The sequence below is a fragment of the Eubalaena glacialis genome, chromosome 3 (genome assembly GCF_028564815.1).
Source record: "Eubalaena glacialis isolate mEubGla1 chromosome 3, mEubGla1.1.hap2.+ XY, whole genome shotgun sequence".
Taxonomy (NCBI): Eukaryota; Metazoa; Chordata; class Mammalia; order Artiodactyla; family Balaenidae; genus Eubalaena; species Eubalaena glacialis.
The window spans coordinates 22724028-22749706 of NC_083718.1; the positions used below are offsets into that span (position 1 = coordinate 22724028).

A 25679-nucleotide genomic window follows, 5' to 3' on the forward strand; every position below is an offset into this window, starting at 1 on the left:
TACTTTCACCTTCCTCCAAGTTGGCTTCCACACTGCTGTCAGTGGGGTCTTGTTAACCCACAGAGCTGGTTATCCTCCTGTACCCCCTCCTGCGGGAGACAGTTATGAACACTGTTCTATGCACTTATAAGTAAGGGTGGCCCAGTGAAGTAGGAACACAGAATCTTCCTTTGCCAACACAGAAAGAAAATACTAAAAAAAAAAAGTTAAGTTTAAAAATTTACCAGTGGCAACCAAATAAAGAAAGGGGGTAAACCTTATGTTGTAAATGTTGAAAAGTGGGTTCCAAGGAAAGAGATCATTCTGGAGTGGCTAGTAATTAGGCCTCCATTCCTGGGAAGCAGCACTGAGGAAAGAAGCTAACAAAATCTTATGAATGTCCATTAAGATTCCAATCTGGAGAGAAGCAGTTTTTGGAGCAGATATCCCTGGGAAAAGCTAAACACAAACCTTCAGATATACTATCAGGGGATTTCAGCAGAATCAGGAAGAACCGCCAAGGTATGCCATTCCCCAGGAGCTGCGCAGCACTGGGGGCACAAGCACATGGGAATGAGACACGCTCTGCAGGAAGAGAGCAGGTCCAGGCATCAGGCATTTCACAGGGTCTCTTTCAGAAGAGAATAAGTTCAGGCTTCCTTATAATGGTCAAATCAGTACCAGCTTAGCTCTCTTTCCCACCCCCAGGCTATAAAAATGTGGACAGAAAGCAATTAACCAGACCTCAAATTGTAATGTGTGAAGTGTAGGAAAACTAGTTCCACGTAGAGTGAGAGGGTGATGAGAGAACTCATTCACTCTACACTGGGACAAAGAGAAGGTATGGATGAAGTAACCATCAAGCTCATTTCATGAACTTGGGAGTTCCAATGAAAGGAAGGAAAAAAGGAAAAAAAGAGAAGACTTCAAGTTTAATCACAGTGAGTGCAGTAGAAAAAGACAAATTAAAGCAAGTAGACAGGGGCTTCCCTGGTGGCGCAGTGGTTAAGAGTCCGCCTGCCAATGTGGGGGACATGGGTTCGAGCCCTGGTCCGAGAAGATCCCATATGCCGCGGAGCAGCTGAGCCCCTGCGCCACAACTACTGAGCCTGAACTCTAGAGCCCGTGAGCCACAACTACTGAGCCCACGTGCCACAACTACTGAAGCCCACGCACCTGGAGCCCGTGCTCCACGGAGGGAGAGGCCACTGCAATGAGAAGCCTGCGCACCACAACGAAGAGTAGCCCCAGCTCGCCGCAACTGGAGAAAGCCTGTGCGCAGCGGCGAAGACCCAACGCAGCCAATAATAAAATTAAATAAATAAATTAATTAAAAAAGTAAATAAATAAAAAATAAAGCAAGTAGACAAAAGATACGGAAGACAAAGGGTATCTAATATAAGAATAATCAGTGACCTTGAAGAAATAAATCCAACAAATGATACAGAAAAAGTATTCATACATACAACACAGAAACATTTCCCTGGAATGAAGGAAGAATTGCACCTACAAAATAAAAAGGCACACCAGACTTTAGTTCTTCACTACTCAAAATAAAACCCCACTATCACCACCGCCAGCAACAGCAACAACAAAAAACTGACAGGTACATGTCTTATTTCAGTTATTAAACTTCAAAGATAAAGAATTTTTCAGGGATCCAAGCAGAAAAAGCAAGTCACCTACCAAAGAGAAAGCAAAGATCAGACTGACCTCAGACTTTTTACAAACACATTCAATGCCCAAAATCATGCTGCAATTTCTACAAAGACCAGAAAGACTGTGCGACCAGGGAAAAATTATATCATTTAATATATCATTTAAGTATAAAGCTAATATATCATTTAATTATAAAGACAACAGGCAGACGTTCTTAATCGTGAAAAGAACTTGAGGAATACAGTTGAATAAACTATTAATAAATGGAATAAACCTGAGGATGAAATACAGTCAACCAAATGACAAAATGAAATAAACTAGAAAACATAAAAGCTGTGGCAGAAGTGCTGGTTGTGAGTACTGTATCTATTTAAATGTGAAACTAAGAATATGACTCTAGAATCGAACGTAAACTTGATGACACTGGGCAAATAAAAAATATACAGGGAACAAAAACTGGTATGTGGAAAAAGGGAAATACAACAATGCTAATTATCTAACTTTCAGAGCAGAAATTAAACTGATGCCATCTAAAATGAAACGTGTACTTGCAAGTTTAATAATTCCTTTAGTTTTGCTTTCTGTTAAATTTCAAATAAATTTAACTTTATTTAAATAATGTGTTAAATTTATTCCCCTTCCTCCTTCTCATTCACTCAACCATCCACCCATCCAACAACCCATTCTGCATAAAGATGTTTGGAATGATGTCTGCACTAAATGTTAATGCAGATTATTTTGCAGTAGTTCAATTTAGGGTGATCTGCTTTCTTCTTTGTATTCTGTATGCACTGCTTATGATTTTTATAAAAAGAGCAAAGTCAATACTGTACAGGCATCTTAAAAGTTGGCACATACCAACATGGAGGACAGAATTCAACGTTGTGGCTTCAAAACTCAATTTTTCTCTGGATATTTAAAATGGGCCTATATCTATTTACTTTTCATCTCCAAAAGCTTCTATTCCATTTCAAATACGCTCTGAGAACAATTCCTTTAAAGTAACAAAGATCTTACAGGCTGGGCAAATATTTAAAGCTACAGAAAAGACAGTGATTAGGCACCCTAAATGATTAGTTATCTGTATTTAAAATGCAAGAAACATACACAAAAATATACCATTTCCTTTACTCACTTTTGTGATAGTTTTTAAGATGGCGAGACGATCTGCTGGGGGTGGCAAACCCACAAAGAGTGTTTTGTCCAGGCGGCCTGGGCGCAGGATTGCAGGGTCAATGATATCTAGAGACGAAGGGAGGAAAAAGGCTTAAATAAATGAATCAGAATCTTTTACAAAATATAATTAACATGAGAGATAGGAAGAGTACATTTTTAAGAGAAAAAGTTGATAATTTAGACTTTTTTACAGTTAAAAGATTCTGCTCATCCTTAAGAAAGTGAAGTCCACCCGCCTCCTTCCTGCCCCAAACCTGCTTTTCCTTCAGGATTCTCAATCTCAGATGATGACCCCCACCTGCCCCCCCAAATACAAGGCAGGTTTCTCCCTTCCCTCTAACTGGAGATACATTCTATCAATTCTATTGAGTCCGCCTCCCATTACCTAGACCCTAAGTCAAGGCCAAATGTAATGCCCCCCTAACTGGTCCTATTTCTAAACTTCCCCTCTCTGGGACCTCTTAGAATGCTGCCAAGGTTATCTTCCTAAAATACATATTCAATTCTCTCAACTTCTGCTTCCCACTGCAGATTGAAGCCTAACACTTGCACCCTCATGTGTCTGACAAGCCTAAGGGTCACCTGACTCTACAGGGCAAAGGTTCTCAAAATTCTGGTCTCAGGAAACCTTTGCACTTTATCATACAGCATATACTATCGGCTTTCTTTTACTCAACATACTTATTTTGAGATTCACCTAGGTTATTTGTATTAGTACTTAATTCTTTTTTATTGCTGAGCAGCATTCCATTGTATGGGTATGCCACATTTGTTTTTTAGTTCTTCTGTTGACAAACATTTGGTTTGTTTCTAGTTTTGAACTACTACAAATAGAGTTGCTATGAACGCTCAAGTACAAGTCTTTGTATATGCTTTCATCTCTCTTTAGTAAATACCTAAGTGTGGGATGCAAAGCAGTATGGCTACAACACCCTGTAGGTGCACATTTAACTTTTAAAAATCAACAAACTGTTTTCCAAATGAGTTGTACCATTTTACATTCCCAACAGCAGTAGTATATGAGAGTTCAAGATCCTCCATATCCTTGTCAATACTTAGTATAGTCTTTTGTTGTTGTTACTGCATTATGATTTAATCTAATGGCACAAAAATCTGAAATTACACCTCCTCTAGATTTCTAAGAGCAAGGTTATGCATGCCTCCATATTCAATTCTGCACTGTTACATTTGAACCATATAGTGAATTTTACATCATGATGGATCAACTTAGGATTCCCATGAAACACCTCAAATTATATAAAATGGAAGCAATTTTTAAAGTTTTGTGTAAAGCTTTCATGCTAACGATAAAAGCCTTTTTTTTTATGGGAAACTTTGGATTATAATGTATCAGGTGGCTCTACCTTAAAATGTTGATCACTGAATATCATGGACTTTGAACTGGCTTCTACTCCTAAAAATGTATCATCACTTAGGTGGACAACCAAAAACTCCCTTCACTTCAAAAGCCACAACTGTGTTTCTTACAAAATAAGATTTGTGTAACCAACTGCCTTCTATGGGACAAGAACTTTGGTAATGGTGGGTTCAACTATTACACAATTATGCTAATATTTTATTTTCAGAAGTACTTTACAAGAAAATATAAGTATGGCTTCCAATAGGAATGTCATACCTGGACTTGGTACCAAGCTCAAATTTTAGTTTTGCAAGGAAAAACAGGCTTTCAGGTTAAACAACAATTTGTAACCAAAACTTTAATCCCAAGGATTCTCACAAAACATATAACAAATGACAGCATGATAAAAAATCTTGCACAGCAACTCAAAGTTCAGCTCTACAATGTACCCTTAAACTGGCAGGACACTGGTATTTTAATCTCAAATTTCCAAATAAATAATGTTACAAAGAGCTATGTATTCATATACAGCAATCACAGAAGGAACTTCTGACCTAAAGCAAAGGTAAACTAATTTCTTGAAACTTCTTCGATTCTACACCAACTGGACAACCTCTTGTCCAGTGTGAACACTAAGTGGAATTTTTAAACCTCTAATCTAGTTTAAGGGTGCAGCTTTAATTTTTACCTGCTGGCTTGTGCTCACAGCAGGTTATAAAGACTGCTTGCTTAACTACAGCTGCATACCATATCCCAGCTATGGAAAAAGTCTTTTCAATTTTTGCCAGTTTTGTTTCCATAATATTAAACATCATACTTTAGCTGGGCAGGAGTTGGAGATTTATTATCAGTCTATGCAAGACTAAAATTCAAAGCAAATTCAATTTTGCTTAAGGGAACATTGTAAAGTAACAATTCTTGATATTATATGCCTCATATAGTCCATTTCAAACCATAGAGAATTACACCTTTATGCGTCACTGTGCCAACAGACAGACAAATGTGAACAGCTAAAACATCTTAAAAATGCACCAAGCTTGGACTTCCCTGGTGGCGCAGTGTTAAGAATCCACCTGCCAATGCAGGGGACACGGGTTCGAGCCCTGGTCTGGGAAGATCCCACATGCCGCGGAGCAACTAAGCCCGTGTGCCACAACTACTGAGCCTGCGCTCTAGAGCCCGCGAGCCACAACTACTGAGCCTGCGTGCCACAACTACTGAAGCCTGCGCGCCTAGAGCCCGTGCTCTGCAAAACAGAAGCCACCGCAATAAGTCCGCACACCACAACGAAGAGTAGCCCCCACTTGCCGCAGCTAGAGAAAGCCTGTGCGCAGCAACAAAGACCCAATGAAGCCGAAAATAAATAAATAAATTTATTAAAAAAGAAATGCACCAAGTTTATGAATTCTCAAACAAAACTTGAATTTTCTGTACATACTCCTGTCAAATGAAGTTATTTCCTGTACACCACTCCTCCTCTTGCAAACTGGTCTTCTATTTCCTTTCATTTGACCTAGATCGGCTATGAGACCTAGAGAAAGTTCGGGACGGCTTGTGATTTCTCTCCCAGGACGGCAATTTCTCTCTCTTCTCCTATCTCTAGAAAGGGACCTGCTCCAGCTGTAGGAGAAGGTTCTCTGTCTTGGAGATCTGTGGCTCTGCGGCGAGGGAGGCCTCCTCCTTCAATAATCATCTTGAGGGACTTCCCTGGTGGCGCAGTGGTTAAGAATCCACCTGCCAATGCAGGGGACACAGGTTCGATCCTTGGTCCAGGAGGATCCCACATGCCACAGAGCAACTAAGCCCATGCAGCACAACTATTGAGCCTGCACTCTAGAGCCCATGAGCCACAAATACTGAGCCCACGTGCCACAACTACTGAAGCCCTCACGCCTAGAGCCTGTGCTCCACAGCAAGAGACGCTGCCGCAATGAGAAGCCTGCGCACCGCAACAAAGAGTAGTCCCCACTCACCCCAACTAGAGAAAGCCCGCCCGCAGCAACGAAGACCCAATGCAGCCAAAAATAAATAAAATAAATAAATAAATAAATAAATAAAAAAAAATAATAATCATCTTGAGGGTGACGACCCCAAGAAGGAGGTGGGCCAAGATTTCGACTTCTCTTTTCACCATTCAATGGTTCCACTCTTACTCGGCAGCCACATAGTGTTCTCCCATCTAGCTCTGCCTCTCTGGGATCTTCAAATTCAACAAAAGCAAAGCCAGGAGGGTTTCTAGCAACCCACACACTTTGGATGGGTCCACAATAGCCAAAAGCTTGTTCCAGTTCGGTCACTACCATTGTTTCTAAGATTACCTACATAAAGTTTACAGTCTAATGGACAGGAATCACGATGCATTTCGAGATCCTGGGCTAGAAACGCGGAGGCTCAAATCCACACACTCTCAGTTGGGTCTTTCTGGTCCCCTCCCGCCGGGCACCCGCAGATGCTCTTGCAAACCCAGCGTCCATGAAATGGCCTACAGTTAGTCTTTTTCATTTTAGTCAGTCATTCTAAGGTTTGCAGTGATATCTCACTGAGGCTTTAATTTGTATTTCCTTGATGACTAATGATGTTGAGCACCTTTTCGTGTGTTTATTTGCCACCTGTATACTTTCTATGGTGAGGTGTCTGTACAAATCTTTTGCCTATTTTTAATGTCTTTTTTGTTGTTGTTGAGTTTTGAGTTGTGTTGTTGAGTTCATTATATATTCTTTATCAAATAATATACTTTGCAAGTATTTTCTCTCAGTCTGTGGTTTGTCTCTGTATTCTCTTAGTGGCATCTTTTGAAGAGCAGTTCAATTTATCCATCTAAGAAATCTTTGCTTAATCCAAGACAGAAAAAATTTTCTCCTGTGTTTTCTTCCAGCAGTTTTATAGCTTTGGGTTTTCACTGGTCTTTGATTCATTTGGGTTAATTTTTGCATATGGTAAAAGACAGGGATTAAAGTTCATTTTTCTTGCATATGGATATCCAACTGTTCTAGCACTATTGAAAAGGCTATCCTTTTTCCACTGTATTGCCTTTGTGCTCTATAAAAAAAAAAATCAATTGTCCAGATATTTGTGGGAACATTTTTTAATTCTACTATCCAATGATCTATATGTCTATGTCTATGCCAATACCATGCTGTGAAAACATCTTTTATCTTAAATATACAGAGATCTTAAAGCCAGATCTGCTGCCCCAAAATAAAGCTTGATATAAAGAATCCCAATTGTACTTAGAAAGCATTCTTAGTTTAGGACTTTTATAATCATTTTAATTCTCTGACAACATCACATTTAGTATTTTATTGTTTATTATTTTAAGAAATTATTTACTTATTTTATTTACAGTAAAAAGCATCCTGAGTAATCTATACACCATAAAGTATGTGTGTGTATATATGTGTTAGATGATTTAAACTATGCGCCACCAAAAGCTCTTACAAAATTCTATGTATTACATCTTTTCTCAAAGAAAAGCTGGCTCAGACTCGACAATTCTGTTTCACTAACAGGCATCTTAAACATGGCATATTTAAGACTGAGATACAGATCTTTTCCATCACCTCCCCAACCCTACCATTGGGCCCTACCATTGTTCTTCCCATCTTGTTTAATGGCAACTCATCTTTCCAGTTTTTCAGGCCTAAAACTTGGAGTCATGCTTGATTCCATTCTCCCACGTCTATATCCAATCCATTCGCAAATCCTGTCAACCGTACGACACAGTATATTCAGATTCTTTCTACACTCCCAGGAGTCACCTGGTTCGAAGCATCTCGCAGCACTTAGATTATTTTTACAGCTTCCTAAGTGGTTCCCTACCTAATTGTGTCAGAATTTTAGGTGGAAGACTCAAGATATCAATTCTTATCTTTGCAATGAAGAAGTCACCAACAATTCCAAAGATTTAAGGACAAAATCCATTCACTTACAAATGAGACAGATGCCTGAAGAGGAGGAACTCTCCCTCAGATCTGTTGATTAAAAAGCAACTACTATTCTACTAAGTACCAAAAAAACGCTAAAATTTAAGAGCTAATGGTAGCAACTTTCAACTTTAGGAAAACAGTATTTTGTTACAAATGGACCCTCAATTTTCAACAATGGTGCCAAGACAATTCTATGGGGAAAAGATCAGTCTTTGCAACAAAGGACGCTGAGACACGTGACTATCCACACACAAAAGGATGAATGGACACCTTCTTCACAACATATAAAAAATTAACTCAAAGTGGATCAAAGACCTAAATGTGAGCACTAAAAGTTTAAAACTCTTGTAAGAAAACATCAGAGTTAATCTTTGTGACCCTGGGTTACACAGTGATTTCTCAGGTATGACATCAAAAGTACATGTGATTAAAAAAATAAATAAATAAATTGAACTTTATCAATTTAAAACTTTTGTTCTTCAAATGATACCATCAAGAAAGTAAATAGACAACTCACAGATTGGGAGAAAATATATGTGCTAATCACATATCTGATTATGGACTTGTATCTAGAATAAATAAAGAATTCTTACTACTCAATGACAAGAGGGCATTAACCCAATTAAAAACTGGGGGAAGGATTCAAACAGACATTTCTCCAAAGAAGATATATAAACGGCCAACAAGCAAAAGAAAAGATGATCAGCATCATTAATTATCAGGGGAATGCAAATCAAACTACAATGAAATACCTCCTCACATCTACTACATGGCTATAATAAAAAAGACAAACGATAACAGGTGTTGGTGAGGATGTGGAGAAATTGGAAGCCTCATACACTGCCTTGTCACAATTACTAGTGCGAATATAAAACGATTCAGACATTTTGGAAAGAATTTGGCAGTTTCTCAAAATGGTAAACATAGAGTTACCATATGACCCAGCAATTCCACTCTTGGGTATCTGCCTAAGAAAAATTATAACATATATCCAAACAAAAACTTGTACATGAATGTTCATAGCAGCATTATCATAATAGCTAAAAAGTACAAACAACCTAAATGTCCATCAACTGGTGAATAAACAGTATGTGGTATATCCATACACTGGAATATTATCCAGCAATAAAAAGGAATGAAGTATTGATACATTCTATAACATGGATGAAACTTGAAGGCATGTTGAGTGAAAGAAGATAGATACAATAGCCCACATACTGTATGATTCCCACATACTGTATGATTCCATTTACATAAAATATCCAGAATAGGGAAATCTACAGAGACAGAAAGTAGACTAGTTGTTGCCTAGGGTTGGCAGTGGGGGAAGAATAGGGAGTGACTGCTAACAGACACAGATTTTCTTCTTAGGGTGATGGAAATGTTCTAAAATTAGATTATTGGTATGGCTGCACACCTCTGTAAATATATGCAAAACCACTGAATTGTATACTTAAAATGGGGAAAATTTATGGTACACCACATATCTAAATAAAGCTGTTTTTTTTTAAAAATTAGATCCTCAGACTAAAGAGATTATCAATATGTCCAGTGAAATAAAAGTTATTAAAAGATCAGACAGCCTTCATGAATCAGAAGTAGATCTCTTCTTATGATTCATAAACAAATATTTACTGAGTTCTAGGATACACCAGGGTACCTGTATATCAGCAGAAGTAATGCCAGGGCCTATGTTAATTTTATAAGGGCAGTACTTACCAAAGGGAAAGATATACTGGCTTGACCATGGCACCAAGTCATTGTTGAATTGCCTTCAAGAAGCATTCAACCATAACCCAAGGCCATTCAGAATAAATAGGTAAGGGAGCATTGCATTTGACTTGGTACTTAAGTGGCTGAATATCTTACTATAATAAAATCAGTATCTTCTTTTAAGTCACCCACTCTTTCATCTGACAAATAACTGTGGGCTTACAATAGGTAGAAACCCTGAACTTGAAGCTCTCTCTCAAATATAAGGCTGCAGACTTACTCCTTGCCTAGAAGAAGCTTACACATCATAATTTACTTATTTATTTTTTGGACTGCACCATATATGGAGAGCAGAAACTCATTCTAGATACTGAATTGCTACTGGTAAGAAACAGACACCTACTCAATAGAAGAAAAAGTAATAAGCTAGTGTGGCCATTTGGGTTACATAACCTATGCGTGCTGCTCAGGAGTGTTTTTAACCAGCTAGACAGGGGTTAAGTGGGAACTGTTCCTCAAATGAGAACATCCTTTACAGGACTTGGTATCTGAAGAATGGAATGCAAAGATGCGTACAGGAGAGTTAAATTTAGGGCGTCTGTGCTCAAGATGTAATTTGCACCAGGAGCTCCATCTCCTTTGGTTGAGCACAGGGAACTGGTTTATTTCCAGAACAGGGTATGGACTTTGGTACACCACACGCTAGAAGAAGGCTGTCACAGTTCCTCAGGACAACCAGAGGTAGAATGGTGGGAGGATAGGATTTTAATTTACTTCCTAAAAATTAGTACCTCAAAAATTAGGGAAAAAGGATAAAGACAGAGATGGAAAATAGGTGAAAAGAAGAACTCTAGTAGATCAATTCAAGAGGTTTAAAACCCACCAAGTGCGAAGCATACAAGTGAAACAAACAAAAAAGTCCCATAAAAAGGATCAGAATGACATAGAACTTTTAAAAGAAAAAAAGCAATGCCTACAAATTACAAAAAACAAAATTTTCAACTCAAAATTCTATATCCAGCCAGGCTACCAATCAATAATGAGACTAGAATAAAGATATTTTCACATATATAAGAATTCAAAAAAATTTACCTCCTACATGACCTTTCTTAAGAAAGCCACTGAAAGATAAGCTCTAGCAAAATGAAAGAGTAAACCAAGAGACAAACATAAGATCAAAAACAGCGCAAAACAAAGGAAAGCAGGAAAAGGAAGTCCTGAAATGACAGCCATTTATATCACAGACCTAGATGGCACCAGTCCAGATTGGAGCAGGAGGACAGAAAGCTCCAGAAGGGAGGTCTCCAAAAACAAATAAAACGTCAAATGGAATTGATACATTATCTAGATAAATAATACTGACTGATGTATAACACAGTTGATGAAGAATGGGAACACAGAAAACAAAGCAAAAGAAAAAAATGAGGGTTACTAAATCTAAGAATAAAAAGGTTTTATGAGAAGGAAACCTAATCATGGTGTGATTCTTGGGTAAGCGGAGAGAAGTTTTTTCAAAGTCATGGTAATGTAAGTGTTGACTAGTGATTTAACCAAAAGTTGTAATAAATCTATATTATAATATTGGGAGGCTGGAGTGGCAAGAACAGATGGTGTGCATGGTGTGGCAGTGATGGTGGGCTGGGCTATGTGTGTGGAGAAAGGGTGAATGTAAGATAATGAATCTTCATTCATTGAAAAGAAGTTAATGGGTAGTGTGTGAAATTGATAAGACATAGCAGTATGAGCATATTATTTGAAAATATGGAGGAAACACAGCAAAAAAATAATGGCTCAAGGATTTTACCAGTAGAAGTCTCTGGGATGGGGGCTGGGGGACGCAGAGGACCAACAGTTTTTGTTATAAGCTTTTCTGTGTCATATGATGTTTAACTGATATCTCCCTGTGTGGGTTTTTCTTTTTCATGCCATTCACCAACTGGATCCACAACCTCGAGGCTTATTATGGCCATTCTCTTATGGAGTTTGTCAATTTACCAGAACCGTGTCACACAAAACAAACACTGTTCAAAATCTGAGACATAACAAAACAAACTTCAGTATGCAGAGGTGACTATGGTACAGAATGCAGAGGAAATGAACTTGTGCTTTAAAGAAAATATAATTCGGTGGGTGCCTGAGGGTCAAATCTTGGTTTTGCCACTGCTAACTTATCTGGTGGCAAACGAACTAGAATCTACTAATTACTGTGAGCTTTACTGTGAGGATTACCCGACAGAACATGGGAAGCACTCACTGCAGTGGTTGGAATACAAGTGCTCATACGATAATTATGATTATTTGGACTCAGGCAGACTGAGATTCAAATCTCTGCTCCACCCTTGTCAGTTCTACTTGGGCAAATAATTTAACCTAATTTAATTAAATTAAAATAATTTAACTTTTGCAACAGTAAGTATATACATCATAGTACTTTCCTCACAGGGTTGTTGTGAGGTTTAACAAGGTGAACACTTAACACATTACTGACTGGGGGATTTCTGCAGAAACTAATGCCTATGGCCATAATACATCCCTGGTCAAAAATGTGTTAGCAGAGTGCTTAGCATTTATTTAGCAAGGCTCCATGAACTCCAGTTGTTATCACTGATGAGTTTTCTTTTTAATTAAAAATTTTTTTTACTGGAGTATAGTTGATTTGATGAGTTTTAAGCAAAGAAAATGGGACAGATTTATTTTCACCCCCTTTTAGAGATACTTTAGAACTGAAAAGACACCTGTGTACTTCTCTCCAAGTGCTCTCCATCTCAGGAAGTAAAAACTTTTACCTAGTTTTTTAGGCAAAAAAAAAATGTTTATTCTCTTTCTCACATCCACATCTAATTCCAGCACTTTCTATAGGTTTTACCTTCAAAATATATCCCAAAGCGGGGTCAGCTCCCCACTGATCACTTCTTACTTCTCCCACCAAGCCCACATCAATTCTCCCTTGGACCGTGGATCTTCTAACTCCTTTGTGTCAAGTACTCCTTTGGGAATATAGCAAAGTTTATGGACTCCTTGTCAAAAAAAGTGTTTTTAAATGCATAAGGCAAAATGCATAGGATTACAAAGAAATCAATGGTACTAAAAGTTATCAAACTGCTAGAAAAACAAAATTTTGATATTAATAATATATGTACTTCCTTATTTATTTATTTTTTAAAATATTTTTAAAGAAATACTGTAATCTTTTGTTGCCAAAGTCTTGTCTAATGAAGGAAGAACAAATGCTTCTTTGTTTAAACACTCTTTTATTTATTTATTTATTTATTTTTGGCTGTGGTGGGTCTTCGTTTCTGTGCGAGGGCTTTCTCTAGCTGCGGCAAGCGGGGGCTACCCTTCATCACGGTGCGCGGGCCTCTCACTATCGCGGCCTCTCTTGTTGTGGAGCACAGGCTCCAGACGCGCAGGCTCAGTAACTGTGGCTCACGGGCCCATTTGCTCCGCGGCATGTGGGATCTTCCCAGACCAGGGCTCGAACCCGTGTCCCCTGCATTGGCAGGCAGATTCTCAACCACTGCGCCACCAGGGAAGCCCGTACTTCCTTATTAATAACCTTAAGCAGCAGGTCTGATAGAACTGTAATTTTGGAGTAGTATGGGTATAAACAGTATTTTGTGATATCTGCAAAGACTGTAAGGTGATAGAGAAACAGCTATGATTTTACTGGTTAACAGCTGCAGATACTACTTTGGCTCGTTGCCAACATTCATAATTCAAGGAGATGCTAAATTTCAGTTAGGGGTTGGTGAAACTGAGATGAAAGTTTTTCACATTCAGGTTCACAGACCCCCCTAAATTCTAACCACAGATCCCCAAGGTTAAGAACACCATTTTTGGTTAATTTTTGTAAAAGGTGTAAGGTCTGTGTCCAGATTTTTTTTTTTTTTTTTTGCATGTGAGTGTGCAGTTGTTGCAGCACCATTTGTTGAAAAGACTGCCCTTTCTCCATTGTGTTGCCTTTGCTCCTTTGTCAAAGATCAGTCGACTGTATTTGTGTGGGTCTATTTCTGGCCTCTGTTTTGTTCCATTGATTTATTTACCTTATTCTTTCATCAATATTACACTTTTTTTGTTTTTTTAAATAAATCACTCTTTTTCTTTTTTTTTGCCTGCGCCACATGGCTTGTGGGATCTCAGTTCCCCGACCAGGGATTGAACCCAGGCCACAGCAGTGAAAGCCTGGAATGCTAACCACTAGGCCATCAGGGAAGTCCTCTACACTCTCTTGACTACTGTAGCTTTAAGGTAAGTCTTGAAGTTGGGTAGTGTCAGTCCTCCAACTCTATTCTCTCCTTCAATACTGTGGTGGCTCTTCTGGGTCTTTTGCCTTTCCATATAAACTTTAGAATATTTGTCAATATTCACAAAAAAAACCTCACTCGGATTTTGACTAGGATTGTTTTGAATCTATAGAACAAATTGGGAAGACTGACATCTTGACAGTACTGCATTTTCCTATCATATACAAGGAATATCTTTCCATTTATTCAGATCTTTTTTGATTTCTTCCATCAGAGTGTCATGGTTTGCCTCATATAGATCTTGTACATATTTTGTTAGATTTATACCTAAGTCTGTCTGTCTCTGTTTCTTTCTTTCTTTTTGGTGCAGATATAAATGGTATTGTGTTTTTAATTTCAAACTCCAATTGTTCATTGCTAGTATTTACCAATTGATTTTTGAAAGAGGTGCAAAAGTGATTCAATGGAGGAAGGATAGTCTTTTCAGTGAATGATGGTGGAGCAATTGGATACCCATAGGAAAAAAAAAACCCCTCGACCTAAACTGTGCGCCTCACATAAATGTTACCTAAAAATAGATCAGGGGCTTCCCTGGTGGCGCAGTGGTTGAGAATCTGCCTGCCAATGCAGGGGACACGGGTTCGAGCCCTGGTCTGGGAAGATCCCACGTGCCGTGGAGCAACTAGGCCCGTGAGCCACAACTACTGAGCCTGCGCGTCTGGAGCCTGTGCTCCGCAACAAGAGAGGCCGCGATAATGAGAGGCCCGCGCACCGTGATGAAGAGTGGCCCCCACTTGCCGCAACTAGAGAAAGCCCTCGCACAGAAACGAAGACCCAACACAGCCATAAATAAATAAAATAAATAAATAAAGATACATGAAATTGCTAAAATTATTAAAAAAAAAAAATAGATCATAGGTTTAAATGTAAAACATAAAACCATAAAATTTTTAGAAGAAAACAGTGGAGAAAATCTTTGGGACATAGTTTTGAAAACCAGATTTTAGACATGGTCCGCAGAGTGTAATATATAAAAGGAAATATTAATAATTTGGATCTCTGTGATTAAGAAGATGAAAAGACAAGATACAGACTGGGACAAAAAGTTGCAAATTACATATCTGACAAAGGACTCACATCTAGAATATATACAGAACTCTCAAAACTCAACAATAAAAAAAAATACACTTTCCAATTTTAGAAAATGGGCAAAGGACACAAAGAGACAACTCACTGAAGAAGATATAAGGATGGCAAAGAAACACATGAAAAGAAGTTCTTATCAGCCATCAGAGAAATACAAATAAAACCATGATGAGATATCACTACACATCTCTTGGAAAAGATAAAATAAAAAGTGACAATAAAAAATACCAGCAAAGATGCAAAGAAACTGAATCTCCCTTAGCATTACTGATAGAAATTATAGCCACTCAGGAAGACTTTGACAACCTCTTTAAAAAACTGAACATATACTTAACATATGACCCAGCAATCATGCTCCTGGGCATCTATCCCAAAGAAATGAAACCTTATGTCCACATAAGAACCTACATGTAGACGTTCAGAGTAGCTTTATACGAAAAAGTCAAAAACTGGAAACGATCATAATGCCCCCAGAAGAGAATGGTTAAACAAACTAGAACCTCTACACCACAGAATACTACCCAGTACTGAAAAGGAACAATCTATTGATACACACAAGAATTTGAATAGATTTCAAGGGTGTTAGAATAGGTGAATAAAGCCAACCTAAAAGGTCACATTTTGTATGATTACTTTCATATAAAATTCTTAAAGTGACACAATTATAGAGATGGAGAACAGATTAGCGGTTGCCCTGAGTTAGACATGGTGGGAGAGAGGTGGTTGTTACTATAAAGGGAGAGCATGAGGGAGATCTTTGTGGTGATGGAATAGTTCTTGTATTGACTGCAGTGGCGATCACATGAATCTACACATGTGCTAAAATGGCAAAAAAATAGACAAATTACACAAATGTCTATTTCCTGGTTTTGATTTTGTACCATAGTTATGTAAAATGTAACAACTGAGTTAAACTGGGTACATGGAACTTCTGTGCATTATTTTTCTATTTCTTGTGAATTTGTAATTGTTTCAAAAAACAAAGTAAAAAAAAAAGTCACATATTTTATAAAAAGAAAATCAGATCACTTCACTCTCCCACTCAAAAAACGTTCATGGGACTTCCCTGGTGGTACAGTGGTTAAGAATCTGCCTGCCAATGCAGGGGACACAGGTGGTCCGGGAAGATCCCACATGCCGTGGAGCAACTAAGCCCGTGCGCTACAACTTCTGAGCCTGAGCTCTAGAGCCCGCTAGCCACAACTACTGAGCCCACGAGCCACAGCTACTGCAGCCGTGTTATGCCTAGAGCCCGTGCTCCGCAACAAAGAGAAGCCACCACAATGAGAAGCCCGCGCACCACAACAAAGAGTAGCCCCTGCCTGCCGCAACTAGAGAAAGCCCGTGCACAGCAATGAAGACCCAATGCAGCCAATAAATAAATAAATAAATAAATAAATAAATTAAAAAAACCCTTCATGGCAGAATAAAATCCACACCCCTTACTGTGGCCTAAAAGGTCCCTTGCACTTCTCCATCACTGCCCCCCAACTCTTTTCGCTCTAGATGCACTGGCCTTCTTGCTGGTTCTCCAAACTTGTTCTCACTTCAGGGCCTTTATACTTATTGTTTGTTCTCTACCTGGAATGCCTTCTCCCAGATTTTTGCATGGCTTGATACCTCACATTATTTGGGTGCGTGCTGACATTACTTCTGAAGAAGAAGCTCTCCCGGACCATGATATCTAAATTAGCATTCCTCTCCCCAAACACCAGTCATTCTCCATCCTCTTACCCTGTTTTATTTTATTTATTTGATTGTCTATTATTTACCCCCTGTTCCCCAGCCCCAAATCAGAATACAGGCAGGCAAAGAATTTTTCCGAATTGTTAACTTTTGAATTCCCAAAGCTCAGCAGGACCAGGCATATAATAAAAATTCAATAAATATCTGATGAGTGAAGGAGTAAATCTGAGAGACTAAAGAAAATTATACTGATATGACTGACCTACAACACCAAACTGTAAGGCGGAATGTATAACTTGCACCATAAAACAAAGAATGTGATGAAAGAAAAATATACGTAAGAAGGATTAAAGATAACGCCCCTTTTTTTACATTTCTACTTCTCTCCTTTTGAATCTGGCCCTTCCTGTCACTGCCCTGACCAAGAGAATTTGTCTATTCTGGGCCTTGCCTTCAAAGGAATGGCAGCTTCCACCTTTATCTCTTGGAATCCAGCTGTCAAGTAAGAAATGTGAGTACTCAGAGAACCATTCTAATGGAAGCCAAGCCACATGGAGAGGCCTTGGAAGATGACAACTGGTGGTGGGGAGGGGCTGGGGGGAGGGGGTGTGCAGAATGCCGAGGCGCACCAAGCACCAGACATGTGAGTAAAGAAGTGACCTTGAAAGGGGATCCTCTGGCCCAGCCATGCCTGCTGGTGGCATGTGGATCAGAGATGAACCACCTGGACAAGCCCTCCCTGAATTCCTGACCTACAAAATTATGAACAATGCAAAAATGGTGATTTTAAGCCACTAAGTATCGCAGTAGTTCATCACGCAGCAACAGCTGACCAGGACATCGGGCAAGAAGGGGTTTCTTAAAGCTGAGCAGAATCCAAGTTATAAACAATCAAACAAAATGTCACAGGATAGAATACAGTGGAACAGAACTGCCAAACAGGCATCAATACAAGTGAAAAGATCTGAAACATCTATTTTTAAATTTATGTGGATCCTCAATGTAATGGGGTTTGTTATGGGGAGAAAGGGATGGGTGAGGTACAGTGGAGAGGAAGACAATACTCAAGAACCCTGGAAAGAACAAAACAGAGGTACCACATTCATCCTGTCATTCACTGGCTAAACTCAAGAGACTACTGTACTCAGTTCTGGGTTTTACAACTAAGGAGAATCTGGAGAATCCTTAGGAATTCAAAGATGAATAAAGAGATCAGAGGAAAAAAAAAAAACCCATGAGGAAAGGTAATGTACCTGAACCCTTCTGAAGGAAGGGATTTAAGTAAAACCTAGTAGTAACATTGAAGGACCTATTATTTGAGTAACACTGAAGGACCTGTTATTTTCTAATCTACAGAGATTAAACTAAAAGATAAGAGTGTTTACAATAAACAAATATGAAAAATGGTGAGTACAGTTAAAGACAGAATAGGTTATTAGAGCACACCAAAGACTGTCTTCTTAAAATCTGCTAGAAAAGTCTGTAGCTGCTCAGGAAAGGTAGGATGTGATTCTGTCCAAGTTTGACAGACCTTCAAGGTTTCTTCTGGGATGACTCTCTGATTTTACGACCTAATGACTGCCCCTACTGCTAATACCAAAAGTGTTCATGATAATGATAATACTACTAAACAGCTACTTGCCACGCACTATGATAGATACATTACCAATATCACTTAAGCTTTGCGACAATACTGCTTATTAGGTATTATTATCCTCATTTTATAGATGAAGAAGTACTGGTTAGCAAGATGAAGTAATACATGCCCAGGATTAATGTGGTATAATAAAGAATAAATACATTTGGTCTTTGCCCCTGGTTCCTGGCTAGAGCTTTCAGAGTAACAGGAGTGTCTTTGTTGTGCTAATGAGATGACTCAAGGTTGGCCCCGCAGATAACTTCAGGATGGGGCTGGTTACCAGTACGACTCACCATCTGATTAGAGGGTTGGAACTTGGAGCCAGACATCTGGGGAGGTAGGGCGGGGCTGGAGACTGAGTTCAGTCACATGGCCAATGAGTCAATCAATCATGGATACATAACAAAATCCCAATAAAAACTCTGGACATCAAACTTGAGGGAGACTCCTCGCTGATGAACACAGTGATGTGCCAGGAGGGTGATGTGCCCTGACTCCATGGAGAGAGGGCACGGAAGCGCTGCACTCCCCCTGAGACCTAGCCCTAAGTGGACCCTTTATAATAAACTATAATTTTAAGTATGGTGCTTTTCTTCATTTTGTTAGTCTTTCTAGCAAATTACTGAACCTGAAGGGGGTGATGGGAATCCCCAAGTTTGTAGCAGGCTGGTCAGAAGTGCATGTGTCCTGGAGACACCACTTGCATCTGGCATCTGAAGTAGGGCAGTCTTGTAGACAACTGACCCCTTAACCTGCAGGTTCTGACATTAACTCCAGGTGGTTAGTGTCAGACCTGAATTATAATCTACTCAGTTGGTATACACTAGTTAGGGTTGAAAGAGAACAGTTAGTAAGATATGAAGTGCTAGAGCCAGGACTCAAACCCAGTTCTGCCTAACTCAAAGAGAGTATTTCTAATTCAAAGATAAGAGTCTAATTCAAACTTTCGATTTTTCATTTTAAAATGAAATGGTATATAATTCATGAAGGTTTTAGTATCTGTACTAACTTACAAGAAAAATTACATCAGCTTGAAAACTGAAAAATCCATTTAAGCAATTAAAGTCCCAAGTCATTGCCGGTAGACATAGTTAACACAAATATCAATGCAGGAGCAGCTATGATACAGTGGCTTATATGGATGGCAAAGTATTAAACAATATGAAGAGAACTGAGGACCCAAAGTAAAAGCCACCTTCGGTACTTTTGAAGTTTTGAGACTTTTTCTAAATCCCTCACTAGTACTTAGGCTTTTTAACAATTTTAAAAAATTGTTAAGTGCAGGTATATGGACATGCTTCCAGTATGAAACCTTAAAAACCTATCTTTAACCTTCAGAGACAGTGAAAAAGAGACTGGTTCTTGTCTCCTATAAGCTTGAGAGAAACCATAGGACATAAATTCTGATAATACTTTGTGGTCAAAAGTGTATGTTACAAGGGTTCTCTGCTAACAAGACAATTTTCTACGCACCAACACAGAAAAAAATCTTATAGAATCCAAGCAATAATGTTATACTGTTTTTTTGTTTTTTTACTATAGCTTACATAAAAGCTTTCTAATGTTTTATTCCAACTTATGAACCAAAAAGGGATTTCCCAAACTTACTCTTCCTTTACTAGGACGTATATAAATTATATTGTTTGTAAATGCTGTAAGTTTTTAGACTCATCTGTTTTATATTCTTCTTTCTTACCTGGTCTGTTAGTGGCTGCCATAATAAAAACCTGCTGACGTGTTTCCAGACCATCCATCTCTGTAAGTAGTTGATTTACCACCCGGACACTTGCCCCTGTCTAAAAACAAATAAATACAGCTACATCAGCTCCCAATAAAAGAAAAATACATCACCGTTTTTTTTTTCATGCAAAATAATACATTTGCTAACTTGAATGAAAGCTTTTGTCAAAAGATATAACAATTATTTCCTGAGAAGTCACTATATCTAAGCACTGTGCAAAACATGTTCTCATCAATGTGCTTCCCCAGCAATCCTGCTATTATCCACAATTCAGATGAGGAAACTGAGGCTTAGAGAGGCTATTTGTCCAAGGTCTCAAAGCTACATAAGGGTAGAGATGAAATTCAATCTCAGGCTTAGCTGATCCCACAGTCTTATGCCTCTGAGCTATTCAAAGATCTAAGAGCTGAGAATTATATTCAATATCCTGTGATAAACCGTAATGGAAATGAATATGAAAAAGAATATATATGTGTCTAACTGAATCAATTTGCTGTACAGCAGAAATTAACACAACATTGTAAATCAATTATACTTCAATAAAATAAATTTTAAAAAAAAGGTCTAATAGCCACAATGAATTTCCCTTTGGGCAAATCTAGACTCAGCTTTTGAATGCCAGATCAGACTCCCCAGGATACTGGATATTCCAGAGTTTTCAGCTGGGACACTGAGGCCTTTTCTCTTTTCCTTGAAGCATGCAGTACAAAGTTGAACTACCCCAGGGCAATATCTAAGATGTTCAGGGAGTTGGTGAATAGAGGGATGTTTATCCCTTAAATACAGAAATTTTTAAAATGTACAATGTAGGAAATGAGAAAAGTGGTGCTGTGTTTCTTTTTGTCCTTAATTGCCTTTCTTCAACATAAATTTTATGTACAGAAGTGGTAATGAGTTTAACATACTGATTTCTCCAGAAAAAAAATTTGGTGCACCTTATTATCACTCCTTGGAGACACAGTATTAACCGTTAGGAGATTAAAAGAATTATAATCAGGACTCAAAAAAATAAAGAAATACTGGTTTTAAAAAAACAAAAAGACAAAAAAACCCCAAAACACTCTCCTACCTAAGCAAGACAAAAACCTCACAATCAATTCAGGAAAAGGCTGATAGACTTTACTATATATAAAATTTTATATAATAAAAAAAGATAAGTGATAAAACTGGGAAAAATAGTACCAACACACATAATCGGACAATAGACTAATTTCCATGACATATAAAAAGCTCTTATAAATTAACAACAAAAAAAGGGGAAGACAGGACTTCCCTGGCGGTCCAGTGGTTAAGACTTTGCCTTCCAATGCAGGGGGTGTGCGTTCAATCCCTGGTGCGGGAGCTAAGATCCCACATGCCTTGGGGCCAAAAAACCAAAACATGAAACAGAAGCAATACTGTAACAAATTCAATAAATCGAGACTTTAAAAATGGTCATAAAAAAAAAAAAAACTTAAAAAAAGGGGGGGAACATTTCATTTTCAGTGTATGTGCTGCCAAAGTGAGCACAGAAAAACATTTCAACAGCAAAAGGGTCAGAGACATGAATACTAAAATTTAACATCATGTTTTGCCAATAAAATTGAGAAAAGTAAAAAGATGGGTATTACCCATTGTTGACAAAGGTGTAGAAAATGGTTATTTTTAGTTGGTAGGTGTATGTAACTGGTAGTTTTAGCGAAGAATGAGTGTGTTAGCTTTCAAAATATTTGTATACATCTTCTACTCAGAAATTCTACTTCCAAAACTGTCACATATTCCCACATATGCACAAAAATATGTGATAAGAATGTTTAATACAGTTGTGTTTATAAGGGAAACAACTGGAAACAATGTAAATGTCCACAACAGGGGAATTGTTGAATTAATTCTTCCCTATCCAGACTGTGGAATATTTATTCAATAGTTACAAAATAAGTTATTAAGTACATGGGTAAAGTGTCAGATAGAATGACCACATTTATATAAAAAAATAAGTTTAAATCATACATGTTTTTAAGCTTATAGAAAAAGTTCTAGACCACAAATGCAAAACACTAAAAACTGTCAGCAGAAGTAACCTCCAAGAAGAGTAACAGGGAGGAGAATTGGAAGAAAGACTTGACTCTCCTTATACTTGTATTTATTTGCATTTTTCACAAGCACGTATTCATGAATAACTTGCATCATTAAAAAAAGAATACATTTAATTTAAAAATATTTTCAGAATCCTCTTCAGGTGAAAATGTTAAAGCAAAACACATATATCTGATTACAGAGATGTGTGGTAGCAGACAGCCGAGAGAGATAACCTAGAAGTTAGAAATGTGGTTCATAAGAATGCAGACTTCTCTGAGGGCAAGGAGTTGACTGGATATACCTCAATGAACTCCTCCTAATTTAAATTACCACTTGATAACAGAGAGCTGCAAACCAATGAAATGGGCTGTCAATGAACAAAGGGTTTAATTCACAGCAAAAGGGAATAAAAAGGAGTAAAATCCAGAGCATACCATGCCCCCACCAGCTGGATATAGTGTGTAGGATTTTGCTCTGGATCCCACATTAGATTTTGGAACGTGCCGGCCGGCAGGAGAACCCGGGAAGGATCTCTGCCCTGGCCACTGACATCACTATCAGAGATAAGACTGTAATAAGGATTTTCTGTGATATTGCTGACTGCTGGGTGAGAAAACGAAATTGCTATGATATGAAGTACACTTATCCTAGTCAAGGTTTCTTTTGCAACTTCTGAATGCTGGGTATTTTAAGCAAAACGAGGCACCTAATAAATGTTTCATAGCCCAAGAACACACACAGAGTAACTATGTGAAAACAAATCACATAAGAAATATAATCATTTCCTCAATCATCTTGTAATAAATGTACTTACTACACAGTCTTTGCTATCCTCTTCAAAAGGTTATATATATATATTTTAAATATATTCTTTATATTATGCTTCACTATGAGTCAAACAGTATTCCTAATAACTGTTTTCCAGGCAATCAATGTACCAAAATTTCTAAGAATGGTGACTCAGTGTAGTAATGCAAGTGGTCTTTAATGCACACCAATTTATATCTTCCCCAGATAGAAATGGTGCTGCGTCTTAAAGCATATCATCTGACCCTACTTTGAATGCATGATGTCTTAAATTATATTTTCTCCAAGAACTCTGAAGAGAATCATACGATTACAAGGCAGGCTATCCAAAACTAATAATCATTTCCATTCCCCAAAACTCATTTGTGTGAATCAGATATGTGCAACCAAAATAATACACAGAAAGAAAAATGGATACAGAGGCTAATAAAAATACAATTGTTATCCCTAGGCCCTGTTTTCAAATTACTAGGTTTCTTCACTTAAAGAGTCTCAGTGTTCTCAACGAATGACTTTATAAGAACTATTTGAAGTTTACGTAACTTTGGAAGAACTTACAAAAGGTTTATGGTGCTTAAAAAAAAATCTGTAATCACTAAACTATGATACCTACCTCTCGGACTGATCTTCGAGGACATAAGGCATCCACTTCATCAAAGAATATCACGCAGGGTGATGAATTCTTGGCTCGCTGAAAAACCTGTCGCACAGCGCGCTCGCTTTCACCAACATACTAGCCATATACAGAAAAGAAATAAAATGTAGAGATGTTTCAACTTTGGAGTTTGGGCCAAATTATAGTAGTACTAGTTTTAAATGACATTTATATGTCTGAGTCCAAAAAGTATTAGGTCAAAAATAGCCAGTTATATGTGGGTCAACTTAATAAGATTAGCTATTATTTAAGCTTATTATAAATTTCCTCATTTATAAAATGAAGACTAAATAGAATGAAAGGTCTCCTCTAGCTCAAAAAAATTCCACAATTTTATGGTATTTTAGAACGGATCAAAGCTTTATGCATATAAAATACCCAGCAGTAATTTTCATTAATTCAACAGTGTTTTAAATGTGAACAAGACAATTTACTGTTCTACTGTCGTTTCTACACAAGTCATCTTGCTAAAGGAAGAGCTAACAGTCATACAGCATCAGAGGAGGCAAACTGAGCCAGTTAGACATCTACCAGGTTTCATAATGCATAATGTATGGTAAAATAAAAATACAAAGCAATTCACAAGCAGCTGTAACATTAGGACTAATTAATATAAAAAGTTATATGTAAAAATACAGCTTTACTTTCAGCTAAGCACAAGAAATTGTTCTTGTAAAATTTCAAATTAGTTAACTAAGAAAAGCTTTGTTTCTCATAATAATACTGCTACATAAGGCAATCTGAAAATGTCTTTACGGTGCCAATTATATCATAAGGTTATCTTTTATGTTATTTTATGACTATATGGTCATAATAAAGTAATTAAGGCACAGAATACATCACAGATGACAATGATTAAAGTATTTTTATTTTCTATTTGAGTAGAACTTCTTTTCCTCAGATCTGTCCTGTAACTTTTCTTTCTACTTTTGCTTATTCTGCATCTCTCACTTGAACTGCTTCTCCAACTTACCTCTAAAACAGCTCTTGCATTCTAGATCAAGATCACTAAAGATCACTAATCTTTCTTCCCTCCACCCTCTCTTCTTTGCTCTTATAGCACTTCCTACTATTATAACTTCTGAGCTATTCTACCTTCACTGTATTACATCATAAAGTCCTTGGAAAGCAGAAGTCATGACAGTTTCAAATTTTTGTCTGCTCATAACATCCTGCTCAGTGTACAAATACAGCAAACCTATTTAGTTTCCTGAAAAATCTAAATCAGCAAAAATTATATTTGGAATGCTGAAAAGACATTCAGTAGATATTTTTAAAGAAAAGATATCAGTGGGTTGGGACAGAGAGTTTCAAACAGGGATGAAAGAGAAGAATCAATACAGCCGGCAAAGGGACTTTGGATATAGCTAACCAAAATGGCTAAGTAAAAGGAAATTTAATTTAGGGGAAGGTAAACCTAAAGTTTCAAAAGGACAGATTAAAATCAATTCATCTTAAGAAAGGTAACAATGATTAAAATTCCCACTACCTTGGCCTTTAAGAACTATTTCAAGTAAGGATCCTATACTTATTATTTCTAATTCCTTATTTGCCATCAGTTTTCAACCATTATAATCTGGCTTTTGCAAACATAATTGTTGAAAATATTTTCCCTAAAGTCACTAGTGACATTCTAATTGCTAAATCCAGAGTCCTACTTTCAACTTCTTTTCTATTGTTTGGTTATATTGACAGGTGGAAAAAATTATCTTCCCTAGGTTTTCAGGCTTAGAAAGTCTTGGGCGTCCTCCACCTTCGGAACAGTCTCCTTTGCCAGCTTTTCCTTCCCTGGCCTGTAAATGTTGGTGTCTTCCAAGGTTCTGTCAGAGACCACCTTACAATACTACTCACCTTACCCATTCCCTAGGTTTTAGGTGCCATTTAGATGAT

At 37.8% G+C, this 25679-nt stretch overlaps 1 protein-coding gene and 1 pseudogene across 3 annotated transcripts in view; both read right to left on the bottom strand.

The window, feature by feature from the left end:
• Positions 1-25679, bottom strand: part of NVL (nuclear VCP like) — a 99437-nt gene that overhangs the window by 26021 nt on the left and 47737 nt on the right. For all 3 annotated transcript variants that reach the window (XM_061187333.1, XM_061187332.1, XM_061187334.1), the window contains 3 exons: positions 23748-23867; positions 20225-20324; positions 2774-2880 (listed from right to left, as the gene is read on the bottom strand). In XM_061187333.1, the coding sequence (XP_061043316.1) occupies positions 2774-2880; positions 20225-20324; positions 23748-23867 (327 nt within the window). The remainder of the gene's footprint in view (positions 1-2773; positions 2881-20224; positions 20325-23747; positions 23868-25679) is intronic.
• LOC133087744 (serine/arginine-rich splicing factor 3-like) lies at positions 5657-6535 on the bottom strand (annotated as a pseudogene).